Here is a 13422-nt window from a genome sequence, read left to right as displayed (position 1 = left end):
CTACTGGGCCACTCCAAGTCTTAAAGTCAGAAAGTTAACCTTAAGTTCTGCCACACTTGACGGTATTTTAAAGACTGTTGTCCAAGTGGACACCATGTTTCACCTACGCAATATCCTTCTATTTACAGCATTTGCTCCATCATCAAATACCTTCGCAAAAGGAACCGACGTAAGACAATGAAAACAACCAGGAGAGTCACTCTGATGATGGAGGAGAAAATACTCCAAAGCAGAGATTCTCAAACTTTTTCACAGCGGAGAACCACCTGCAGATCTGGCTGAAATGCAGGTTTTGATTTAGAAAGTCCGGGGCGGGGGCCTGAAGTTCTGCCTGTCTAGTAAGCAAGCTCCCAGGCAGTGCCAGTGCCGCTACTCGGCAGACCATACTTTGAATAGCAAGCAGCTAGTGTTTAAGGAGCATCAGATTTACACCCAGGTCTGTCTGCCCGCCAGGTCTAGGCCCTTCACATCTTGCCGGTGATTTTCCAAAGTTCTGAGGGCCACTGAACATTTTCCCAAAGCAACATTTGAGGAGGAGGCTCCGCCTTTTATTCCAGAGCCTTGGGCAATTTGGCCTCAGAGCCTCAGAGTCCTCATCTGTAAAAAGGGGGTAAAGATAATACCTATTTCACACAGAGTCGTTTAAACGGTGAACACCTAGCATTGACTTGGCAGGCGACAGTATATAAAACAGATAGGAGATGAGCAAGAGTGACTGAAAGGGGTGGCTTGTGAATTTGGGGGAACCCACATTACACCTCCATCCCCAGCAGGCCCCACGGCCACCAAAACTCTCCCCACGAAAAACCTATTTATTACCTGTGCCAGCCTTTGCCCTACACACTAGGGGTAAGGTCAGTCCTGGTGCCTATAATTTGGAGCCACTTTAGCTGGGGAACATCTGGGGAACGTAGACATCACAGCATTACACGCGATCCGAGACACTGCCCCAAACGGAAACTTGTCCCCGGTGAGCTAACTCATGCCGGGAGGCGGCTAACTTACCGGAGTGCAATATTCCACCATGGGGTAGTGCATTTTATGGCCTTTTGCAACTCGACCAGAGAAAAAGCAACTTTGGCAGATGTCATAATTAAAGTGCTTTAGACTCCTGTACCTGGGAAAGAACAAAAACAAACACACATGTATGTCTTCAAATCAAATTCCCAAAGACCGCTCTTTACTAAACCTTCCATAGTTTTAGTTCCAGAAACAGGCTGCAGTCAGCGATCATTCATTCCACAAGGTAAGCGATTAACTTCCTGCCTCCAGAATTCTCTGGTGCTTCCCCTACAGTATCAAAACATTGTGGCAGAAAGATTATCCTATAAACATATATAACGACGGCAGAAAAACTCAGCTCTTATTTAAACTCCACTAGGAACTCTTTCAGATTAAATAAGAAGCTCCTGGCAAACTTCCAGTCTTTTGAAGAGTGAATACTAGAATTTGAAAGAACTTCGAGGAGAGATAAATCTGTTTATGGCAGTCCCCCGCCCCCAACCCATAATGGGGATAGAAGTTTTCAGAAGCAATTATTTAAAAAAAAAATATATATATATATATATATAAAGATAAAGCAATTTCATTAGACAAAAGAAAATTAAACAGGAACTTTTAATTAAAATAAATCTTTTAAAATTACATTTTCTGATTGACATGATTCATCTTCAGAGAGTTGCTTGGATAATCTCTTTTTCTCTCTTCAGAAATCCCCTATCGCATACATCCCCCAGAAATGATAACTGAGACCCCAACAAAGGACAAAATGGGATTAAATGGGAGAATGTGTCATCTGTGAGTACAGATGGTCCACTTCCTCCCTCTCCCAGAAGACTGTATCCTTTGTTTCGTACTCGCTCTGCCTTTTGCTTTCCCAGGTAAGAATCTCAGCCAATTCAAATAAACATATTCCTCATGCCACATATGGGAATGTGGGGGGGAAAGGATACCTTTTTTTAGATCCCAACCATCTTTCGGGGGAGAAGGAAGGAAAGAAAAGTGCTCATTCCTAAAACAGTCTCATTTGAGAAGGGCAAAAGAAGTGAATGTGAAAATACCCTTGGATCCTCCAAAGTATTCTCCTGTTTTATTTTATAAAATTCCCCCTATGGATCTCACTAGGGAGGGAGGCTGAGAAAGGAAGGAAGGAAGGCGCTGCTCTCCCCTGGGACCGCCCCTCCCCCTCCCCCCACCCCCAGCATCATTCCTACCTGCCCAAACCAGTGTTGTCTGTGGAGGTATTAGAACCCTCTAAAGGGTTTGTAAACTTCTTTGTAAACAGCATGAAGTATGGAAGGACAGAGCACACGTGTGACACGAAGCAGTTGTGAGGCAAGAAAGTATTAAAACAAGTCCAAACATACCCGGGGACGGTATTTACTCAGCGGCGAAGTGGATTCTGGACAGGCACAGACCAAGTAACCAGTTTACCACGTTAGGGCTTATTCACCGCTAAGGAAACCTTGCGGTTGCCCCAGATGTTTAAATCCATCCTTGTTTCTGAATTTGCATTTGGGTTTGCTGTTCAGTATCGTGTCTCCCTGAACAGGTCAACCAGGTGGAAGATTTCAGAGCCAACGGTTTTCCAGGACAGTTTAAGAATATCAGAAAAATAAGCTGCTATACTTCCTATCTCTTTCAGTTTTAAATTTATAAGGAACATTTTTCCTTTTATAGCTGCTCTGTGAATCTTTCATTTTCTTGCATACTTTATATTCCCTTAGAAGTTCATTAGGATACTACGTGAAGAGCATAATCACATTCACAGATAGAGAAATTCTATCTGTGCTTAAAACAAGTCTTATTACTTTACAGGAAAAGTCGTGCAAAGTGTACAGGAGACTGCGGTACCACGAGGGCTCTCCCAAAATGGGATCATTTCTTAGTTTCCTAACCAATTCTTGGACACTTTCTATAAATAGAAATGACCGTGAAAGAAAAGAAACATGGTCAAAATGTTTTGGTTCCCGGAAGGAGGAGGTATACCGCTGACAGACAAGTATCTTGGTGGAGACAGACAGATGGACAGTCCTGTCCACCCGACACTGTGACTCTGCACAGCTGAAGAGTGAAGCTGGAAAGGGACACCTGCCAAGTGAGCCACATGCACCGAAATAACCCAGGGATCGGGGAGTGACAGGAGTGATGGAGCCCCCCTCCCATCATCTCCTGTCCCACTTGGAAGAGGAACAAACAGCGACTGGTACCGGAGGTAAAAGATGAAGGCGTACAAGGGCACGGAGCGATATGGGAAACAATGAGTGACATCCTGGGGGGTTCCCGATACCTGAATCCAATGATCGGACACTCCTTGCAGATGTTGCACTTGGCCTGATGCTTGGCGGTCTCCGCAGCAGCCACTCTGTGCAGCACGGGCAGCCATACCATGGACTGGGGTTCCAGTCTCATCCAGTCCAGGAAGAGGGCCGCTTCGATCTCGGGCTTATTATTGGCCTGCGAAGACGGGGGAGAGCAGATGGGGTGTGGGGGTGAGGGGGGGAAGGTGACAAAGTAAAGGAGGCATATGTCAGTTCAGGTAGTAAGTTAAAAGAAAGGAAAAATCAATAGTTGCACGGGGAGGCCCAGCTTTTGCAGCCGCCTAGCCCTAAGGCTTTGGTGAACTGCCATCAACTCTGTGTGGTTACTAGATGACAAGAAAACAAAATGAAACAAAAAACCCCCCCAGACCAAACCAATGGGAAGCAAAAGACACACCTGAGCGAGACTATATTTAGCTCCAGTGTTTCAACAGATCCTCGAGTTAGCCAGAAGTAAAAGGCAAGTGTTTACTGATGAAATTTCAAAGGAGGGGAAAAAAAACCAACTCGGGAACTATTGATTCCTTTTTTCCCCCCTAAAGAACCTACTTCTCAGTATGCCATAGAATCATAATGAAGAGGCTTTACAATTCATCTGGTCCCAAAGCTTCATTTTACAGACAAGAAAACAGACTAGATGAAAGGAGTAGCTTTTCAAAGGCTGTCCAACTAACGGGTGGCAGAGCTGATACTAAATGCAAACCTCCAGGTCTAGCATTGTTGTCGTGGGGACCTGTTGTCTCTTTGTCTGTCTGTGTGTCTGTCTGTTTCTATTGCCCGCTCTTCCCTTTCTTCTCTCTTTCAGAGCCTACAGTTAATAAACACCATTCCTCCCAAGCGGCATAATGAGTTTACAAAGCTTGAAATATATCAGTCATCACTTGATTTCTATGTGATCACAGTCATGCATTGTAACTAGATCTTTCTCGGTTTTTTAACCCTTAAAGACTGTCTTTGAATTTTTTTATATCGTTAGACTGACCCATACATTGACCACTTGTTTTGGTTTTCATTTCTTTAGCGTCTGTTGGTGGTGAATCCCTCAGGTTTGCTGTGAAAATCTCTTTTTGAATCCACATGCTTGACAGCTATGTCATAGGGCATAGGTGTTTAGGTCGGGGGTTGTTTTCATTTTGCTCTAGCACACGGAGTCACTATTCCCCTTTTGCCTCACTTTCTCTGTTTAGAAGTTAAGAGTAAAGCTGACCTCTGCTCCTTTGAAGGTGATCTGTTTTTTTCCTGTCTGGTGTTGTGTCTCCAGGGTTTTATTTATACTGTTTAGGATTAACTGGGTTTCTTGAACCTGAGGGTTAAGAGTCTTTAGTCAGCTCTGGAAATTTCTCGGTGTTGATCTCAACAAATAGCACCTCTCGTCTATTCCCTCTGTGCTCTGCTTACAGAAGGCCGTGAGGTAAACACAGACTTTTCCAATCTAGCCTGAATTGCTCTGAACGGGACGTGCCTATTGTTCCTTTTTTTGGCCCTTTATGCTATGTTGCTAATAATCCCTTCTGCCTGGGTATCTGTTTCTCTCTTCAGCAGCATCCAGTCTGGTGTAAGCTCAATCCACTAAGTTTTAAATTTTCGTGGTTGTACTTTTTAATATCTAGAAATTCAGTTTGGTCATTGTTAAGGTCACTTCTAAAGTTTGTGGTTCCCTGTAGATATTTTTCCATGTGGTCTGTAATTTTCTTTTAAACACACTAAACATAGTTTTCAAAAACTAATCTCTAAGGATTCCAAGGTATGAAATTAGTGTAAACCTGCTGTTTCTGCTGGTTCTCGCTCACCTTGGTTTCTTCTCACGTGCTTAATTTTTTTCCCTTCACTATGTACTACATTGACCTTAAAATATTTTCTGGAGATACTTTGAGCCCCTGACTGAAAAATGCCTTCTCCAGTGACGATTTCCACCAAGAACCAAAGGGCACTACCTATTCTGAGACCAATTTAAACTGAATGCATGATGGATATTTAGTATCATGCACTCCATGGGTATTTCAACTGCAAACCCATGTTGCTTCTCTTGGAACGTGCCTTGCTGATAAAGACTCTACTCACATTTCAGATAGAAAGGCAGTGGGGTTTAGACCAACAGGTCATTTGGCTTGTAGCACTCATGACTTCAGCACTACTCCAGTCGTCATCCCAATTACCAATTTCCCAACATTATAACAAGCTTGAATTTCCTAGCTGCAAAATGGTGTCAATTCGAGCTCCTGATAAAAGCTGATGTTGAGCACTTTTCTCTGTGTAGAGTGCCAACACACAGGTACTTTGTGGAAAAAATTTTAAAATAAAAAAGAATTTGCTCTGGCTGGTGTGGCTCCGTGGATTGAGTGCTGGCCTGCGAACCAAAGGGTCACCGGTTCGATTCCCAGTCAGGGCACATGCCTGGGTTGCGGGCCAGATCCCCTATGCATGCGAGAGGCAACCACACATTGACATTTCTCTCTCTGTCTTTCTCCCTCCATTCCCCTCTCTTTGAACTAAATAAATAAAATCTTTAAAAAAGATACCTAATCCTAAAATAAAAAAGAACTCTAGAACCTAAAGATGAAAGGGACCACAGAAATGAATGTGTTCTCTTGGAAAGGCACCACAGAGCTACTGCAATATCAGACCGTCAGCAGTCATGGAGCCCAAACTCTTAACCAAGGCCAGGCGTTCTTACAGCCACTATATAAATACCGCCCGCGCACGAGAGCGCACATCCTTAAGGGATGCTCTTGAACATCTGTGTATAGGGACCCCTGTTGAAAGGGTTTCTTCGGCCTGAGCTGAAAGCCACCAGCAGAGCAAATAGGCTTCGGGGCTCCAGAGTCCAACCACGAAGAGTTCAAGCCCCAGATTCCTCATTTACAAGCTGCATGACCTTGGGAAGAATAACTTTCTCTCTGTCTTACTTTTGTTCTACCATGAAATGGAGCTATTAATAGTGCCTACCTCATAGGGTGGTTGAAAGATTTAAACGAGTTAACAAGTGAAAGGCACTTGGAACAGTGTCTGGCGCGTAGCAAGGGCCGTGTCAGTATTTACTATTGTTATTGTCATTATTATTATCCATCCTACCAGGATCCCGGAAGTCTGCAGCCTTGACATAGCCCTCAATACACACACACACGTGTATACACACCCAGAGAGAGAGAGAGAGACAGGTAGGCAGACAGACAGACAGACATGGATGTGAGAGAAACATCAATCGGTTGCCTCTCGCATGCACTCCTACCAGGGACTGTACCCGCAACCCAGGTATGTGTCCTGATCGGAAATTGAACTGGCGACCTCTCTGTGTTCGGGATGATGCTCCAACTTCCTGAGCTACATTGACCAGGGCCACATAGCTCTTGAAACATCTGACAGAGTTGTGACCTCTGTCCATGCCTCTTCATCCCTATTCCTTTGATTGCTTCCTCATATGACATGGCTTGGTTTGCCACTGTCCTTTAGAAATTTATTCTCCAAACATGATCTGCTGGGAGTGGCACTTCCATTTGTCTGGATAATGTAATTGGATGACTTGCTTTTGTTCAACACTGCAGGCTCACAGGGGTTTCCACTCAACTATAATCCCTGGGTCAGTGTTTCCCATTGTGTCCGGCAGATCAATCACCCAGCAAAATGCTTCATAAAAAGAAGGTCAAATTAATTAAGGAAACTTTGCATATTATACCTACCTCTTAAAATTCTTAATGTACGCTAACATATTAGAAGCTAAGAAGGTCATCCGTAAAGAAACACGTTAAACTTTGTTCAACCTCAGATTTCCCCACACTTGCTATTCAGTGGTCCCAAGACCTTATTAAAAAACAAACAAACTTCTAAGGCCTGTGAACACCACAAGGTACTAATGCTGTATGGGGCATGATGGGAAATGCTGTTTTGGACCTCTGCCAGTGATTCCTGCATTCTGTACTTGTTCATTTCGATCTGTTTCCTCTCAGTTCTGTCAAAACATGTCCTGTCAGCTTGACCCACTGTACAATCTCATCAATACCCTTAAAAATCCGGACTCTTACAGCCCACGAACCAGCCACTATACCCAATTTTCTGTATTTTCCCCATTTTAAAACGTGTGTTCTGCCTTCATCAGAAAGTCCCTGGTGAAAATATCCGACGTTTAGGCCAAGGTCAAACATGAGGCACACCACCAGGGCCTGCCCCTCAGGCCCACAGAAATCCAGCGTTCAGCCCTATCTGCTTGTTCGACTGTGACTCTTTCCAGTGACTTACACCGTCGCCTAATCTCTATGGCACACGTTCCTCCATCTCGTACACAAAGGCGTAGTGACAGACTTTGTCAAAAGGACTACAAGTTTCTGTTACAATATGTCCCACAACAATCTCTTGCTCCACTGGTCTTGAAACTCACTTTATCAAACTAACCCTTTGTAGTGAGGGGACAAACCATTACGGAAAGGCGGTAAGCTGCAAAGCACTACTAATTCATTTCTATTTAAAACATGGGTTCATTGATGCTTAATCTGAGCTTATATACTTTTTTCTGACTTAGGTTGACATGATCGTTCGCTTAATGATGGGTTCAAAGACACGGTGCAGAGGAAGAATTCACGCTGAACGCAGACAGTGTAATATAAGCGGAAAGCTTCTATGCATTCTGGAAGACAACAAAAATCTGCCCATGAGTCAGCAACCACTGGAGGTGCAAAACACAAAAGAATAAAAGGCAATAACGTGTCTGTGACATATTACTAAAAGCATGGCAAGTATCGTGAGAGGAAGTGATCTCGTTACCCTCCGTACTGTTCAAATGCTTCTTAGAAAGTGGTGTCTAGTTCTAGTGGCTATGGCTAAGCCAGAACTTAGAGAAAGCCTGGCAGAAAGACACGAGGACAATTAAAGGGGTTGAAATACCTATGAGAACAGTTTAGGAGAACTGAGATTATTTAGCCATGGTGGGGGAAAAAAAGAACGAGCAAGAAAGAGCAGCTGAAGGGGAGATTTAATAAGTTTTCAATTATGCGAGTGGCTCTTGCATAGGGACCTGTGACCAGCTGTTCAATCCCTCCACTGAGGACAGAACAAGAAGTAACAGGCTTAAGCGGCATGAAGAATTTAGGTTGTATTTCATACGGAAGAATTTCCTGGTGCTGGAAGTTGTTAAAGCATTAGTGTGAACTACCAAGGGAAGCTAGAGACAGTTCCCTTTCGAAATTGTACAGATTCTCATGTGCTTCAAGGTTGGAAATGCTTGAGGTTCTTTAAAGCTCCTAAGATGCAAGCTCCATCATATGGGCTCCTTGGAAACCGCTTGCCTATGCCCAATGCCGGCACTGAACACAAGACACAGGGATTCACATTCTCATTCTGTTTCCATCTTTCACTTTTACTACAAACCACTCTATACCCTGGTGCTATTCCCTCTCCTTTTGTCTGGCAATAAAGGAAGGAAGAATTAAAAGTCAGGCAAGCTTCTAGAAAGATCTAACAGAACGACAATGTTTAAAATTCAGCTCAAATTGCATTCTAGGGAAAATATATGGATAGACAGGAACGGTAGGAAATTGTTGAGCTCTAAAGACGGGTATGGGCCATGGCCAGGTAGCTCAGTTTGGTAAGGGCATCGTCCCGATACACCAAGGTTGCTGGTTCGATCCTCGCTCAGAACACATGCAAGAAGCAACCAATGAATGCATAAATACAAGTGGAACAACAAATCTCTCTGTCTCTCTGCCCCCCTCTTCCTCTCTTTCTAAAATGAATAAATACATTTAAAACAAAAGACTGGCATGATGGCACTGGATTGACATCATCCTTGCAGGGGCCATTATCTGCTGACTTACACAGAGATCTCAGGTTTCTTCTCTCGGTGTCAAGGATGACCTTTGCCCTCACCCCTACATGCCATTTTTGAACCATCTAAGCAAGAACTCCAGGAACGGGCCATTTAGCCCTAGATTGTTTTTATTCCTTGTTTCTGGTAATATCTTATTCCTCGTCTTCTGTGGCATGTGCACACAAAAAGCAAAGACATCACTGCTCCTTCCACTGTGACAGCCCCAGGTTAACACCATCCGGGGTTTCCACTCCTCCTGTGTTGCGCCTCACCTGTCCACCACCGCTTGGAGGCCGGGGGAAGGACTCAGCTGTCACTGCTGCCTCTCCATGCCAGCACACTGAAGGGGTGCTTTATACACACGTCATCATAACAAGTGCAAAGATAGATAAAGGAACCCTAGTATCTGCAATTTCTAGCCAAAGGCTCTAATTCAATGTCAAAGGACAGTAGATGGCAAGTTTAGAGTTAGGGGGATTTGCCGGGGTTCAGAACAGCTTTTGGGTTTCCCACATGTTGCGCTACCCATACATTCTTAGGCACCGAAGGATCACGCCCAATACAGCTGCCAGGGGACGAACCTGAATAGTTATTTTCCTCTTAGGGCATCGGGTCACAGCCGCGGAAGAAGTGTGATGGTACGATCTCTCGGCAAGCCCTGCAGCCCAGCTACCGTATGTTTAAGAGAGCGCAACTGGCCTCTCAATTGCGAGGTTTTTCAAAAACGATGCCACCACTTAAAACACTGAAAAAAATTGTATAGCGAGAAGTAAACACGCGAGAGATTGCACCCAGCAGTTCTCGGATGATGAACAGGAACTACTGTCCTGGACGTAAGACTTGCCTGACGTAAGACTTGTCAGTTTCTCCCCTAGAATGTAAGTTACTTGAAGGAAGGAACTATAGTTCTGTCCCCTCCAAAGAAAGTTTGCCGAATTGAATGACGGGTGGGAATGCAGGAACGATGTAATCGCAATCCAAAAAGGAAGGACTATAATATCTACATGAGCTTAAAATGAAAAAATGCCTAGTCATCCCGAAGAGCGAAAACAACAAAATGTAAACTTACAAGGGTTGTCTAAGGAGTAGAAGCCAAAATAAGCACATTCTTGAACTGCTCCAAGTTTACTTTTACATAGTTTCTTAAAGGTCTGGTTTGTCTGTTATGATATCACGCACAAAAGGCCAACAGTCATTTCTAGATTTGGAGCATGTATGTAGAATATAGGAATGGCTTCAAATATAGAAATGCACCAAATTCATGCTGGGGGCCTTGAAGGGAACCCCATAGGCTGGCAGCCATGTTCTAGGGCAGTGGTTCTCAACCAGGGACCCTTCTGTATCCTGGAGAACATCTGACAATGTCTGGAGACATGTTCAGTTGTCACAACTGGGGAAGGAGCTGCTACTAGGCTCTAGTAGATAGAGGCCGGGATCCTGCTAAATGTCCCACAATGCACTGAACGGTCCTCAGCAACAAAGAAGTATCCAGGCCATGCTGCCAGCAGTGCCAAGATCGAGAACCCCGCCCTAACGTTAATGCCTTACATCGCCAGGGTTCATTCACTGAAACTAAGAAACCAACGTGAGCACATGACTATTAACTAAACACCAGACCTCCCCCTGAGAGCCCTGGCAGGGGCCTAGCAGGCAGGCTGCTCTCCTCTGCGACATGGAAACTGAGAAGCCGTGGGAGGTCTGTTCACCTACTGGTGACGATGGGAGCGAAAGACCACCCTGGTTAAGAGATTGTGGATGGAGGAAAACAGGACTAAAAACAACAACAAAACCCAAGGCGGAAGTTACAAGGGAACATGCTAAAAGCATCATGCCTGATCTGAAAGTCAGCTGCTTTTCCAACAGGCAACTTTATGCAATGTATCCCAGGACAAACAGCAGAAATTTCTGTAATTATGTAAATAATTATCCCACGTAAGGTAAGGCAGGTTGGTGAGTAAACGAGTGCGCACGCGCACGTGTGCATGGCTATGTGTGTGTTTTCATTTTACTTCGTAGAGTTCCTGCCCATTCAGGGGAAAAACAATAACTAAATATATAAATATTAACTACATTCATATGTATGAGTAGGATCTGCAAACATTCCTATTGACAGAAAAAGGTCAACTTTTTGAAAACACTGGGGACAAACCACAGATTTCTACAAAGGTTAATCTCTCCTTCCTGGCCATTTTCATTTGCTGTTTTCAGCAGTAAAATATTCCCTTCATAAATCCAATGAACCATTTCAATATCGTGGCCATTGATAATAAGTACTGGCATGAGGAGCTGACAGCCCCACATTTCTGGCCCTGATTGTAGGAAGCCCTCGTGTTTGGAGGGGTTTGTGGAATTTAAATGGATCAAAACTTTTGTGAATTATAGTCCATACACAAAGGTTTGAAACTACAAGGGGAGCGACTGGCTGGGGTCAGACGGTGTGGGACAGGCAGTTCCCGACTGCTCCCTGAGCTGTCGTTACAATTTCTTTAACAACCTCTAAATCTACCAAGGGCATCGGTGGAATATTTTACATAAAAGACAAGCCTGCACTAGCGATGAACATAAAAGGAGGAACAAGAACAAGTTGTAAAGAATATTAATGACTCTTCTTCCAAACAATCCCAATTTTCATGAAAATCAAATGAGTGATAAAAAAAAAATCTATAAAACTCTACACAAACTGCATGTAACAAATAAAATGGAAGGTGGCATTTTGATCCCGCGAGTCACAAGAGACTGGCGTTTTTACCGAGGACAGATAGAGCGCAGGGACACAGGGATGATTTACACGAAGTCCCACATAAAGTTCTCTCACATCTGGCTACTTCTGTTCGGAGAACAGCTGGTCCCCGGTGCAAGGCCGCACTGTATGTACAAGATTGTTTTATGAGGCTTATATCTGTTACAAGAGCTGTTACGCAGAAGATCGGCTAAGACTTTGCTGACAATGGCCAAGCTTTGAAACAAGTTCAGTAATCCAGTTCCCTTTCTGCCTTTTCCACTTATAACATTTAGCAAATAAAGAAACTTGGGGATAAGTAACTCTTCAGACAAGCTGTTTATGGTACAGATGAAAAAAGGCTCAAAGAAGTTAAGGAAATGGCTCAAGATTATCTGTTATTTTAATCCTAAAAATATGTATGCTTAAAGTAGTCTTACAAAGGTTAAGACAAAAGTGATTTCCTGTGGGAACACACAGGCTGATCTCCAAAATCTTTTCCGTCTTTAACTTGTTTGAGGATGCTAGAGGCTCTGAGAGCTAAGTAAGGGCCAGCAGGGACCACAACTTTTAAAGACATTTTTAAAAAAGATTTTATGTATTTTTAGAAAGGGGGAAGAGAGGAAGAGAAACGCCGATATGTGGTTGCTTCTTGTGCGCCCCCTATGGGGGACCTGGCCCGCAACCCAGGCATGTGCCCTGACTGGGAATCGAACCCGCAACCCTTTGGTTCACAGGCCGGCTCTCAGTCCACTAAGCCGCACCAGCCAGGGTGGGACCACATCTTGAACTGAATTCTATGCTGCTCTCCTAAGAGCTATAGGAAGGTACAAGTGAATTTTCAGAAACTTCTGTGATAACGTCATATTCATATGGCCCCTGACCATCTCCTGTCCCCCTTTCTTTTTTGGCATCTGTCCTCCTTCCTCCTACAGTTCGGTGCTACAGCATATATGAGCTACATGAACGGACAGGTACAAGCCAACATAAGTTCAGATAGCAAAAAGGGGGAAAAAAAAAAAGAGAAAATCCTCTGAGTTTCTCAACACTCATTAGCACACAGCTCATGTTATATGATGTGGTCAACTTGTCACTCCCACAAAAGAGTTGGTTAACGTGGAAATGCACTTATCGCACATGTGTTTACATTGCTGTGGGGAAAAAGGACTGTAAGTTTTGTCTGTTGGCACTGTAAGCAAGGTCATGGCAAACACGGAATCCAAAGGCAGTTCAGCCAGAAGTCCCATTCTCCACACATTCAAAACCACCTTGGATGTCCACGGTGATAATGAACGAAAGAGAAGCAAGAGCTCCTCTTCACGGAAGAAAGCCTGCTAAGCCGTGCAGGAAGAATGGTAGAATTAGCAAATCGCTACTATGTAACCACCAATATGATCACCAAATTAGGAAAACATCACCAATGGACATTAAATCAGTAGGGTGACTATTGTTACAATGTTCTTAATTTCAATGTCTCTGGTTATATTTTGTTTGCTTTTTTCTTTTGTTGATTAGGTTCCAGTTAAAGGTGAGATCATATGGTATTTGTCCCTCACTGTCTGGCTTATTTCACTTAGCATAATGCT

The 13422-nt window shown here is 43.8% G+C and overlaps 1 protein-coding gene across 10 annotated transcripts in view; it reads right to left on the bottom strand.

Annotated features, from left to right (window-relative positions):
• DMD (dystrophin) overlaps nucleotides 1-13422 on the bottom strand; it is a 1965474-nt gene that overhangs the window by 56066 nt on the left and 1895986 nt on the right. For all 10 annotated transcript variants that reach the window (XM_053917632.1, XM_053917633.2, XM_053917631.1 and 7 more), the window contains 2 exons: nucleotides 3290-3456; nucleotides 1006-1117 (listed from right to left, as the gene is read on the bottom strand). In XM_053917632.1, the coding sequence (XP_053773607.1) occupies nucleotides 1006-1117; nucleotides 3290-3456 (279 nt within the window). The remainder of the gene's footprint in view (nucleotides 1-1005; nucleotides 1118-3289; nucleotides 3457-13422) is intronic.

The sequence above is a fragment of the Desmodus rotundus genome, chromosome X (assembly GCF_022682495.2).
Source record: "Desmodus rotundus isolate HL8 chromosome X, HLdesRot8A.1, whole genome shotgun sequence".
Classification (NCBI taxonomy): domain Eukaryota; kingdom Metazoa; phylum Chordata; class Mammalia; order Chiroptera; family Phyllostomidae; genus Desmodus; species Desmodus rotundus.
This window is presented reverse-complemented; position numbering and strand designations above follow the sequence as displayed.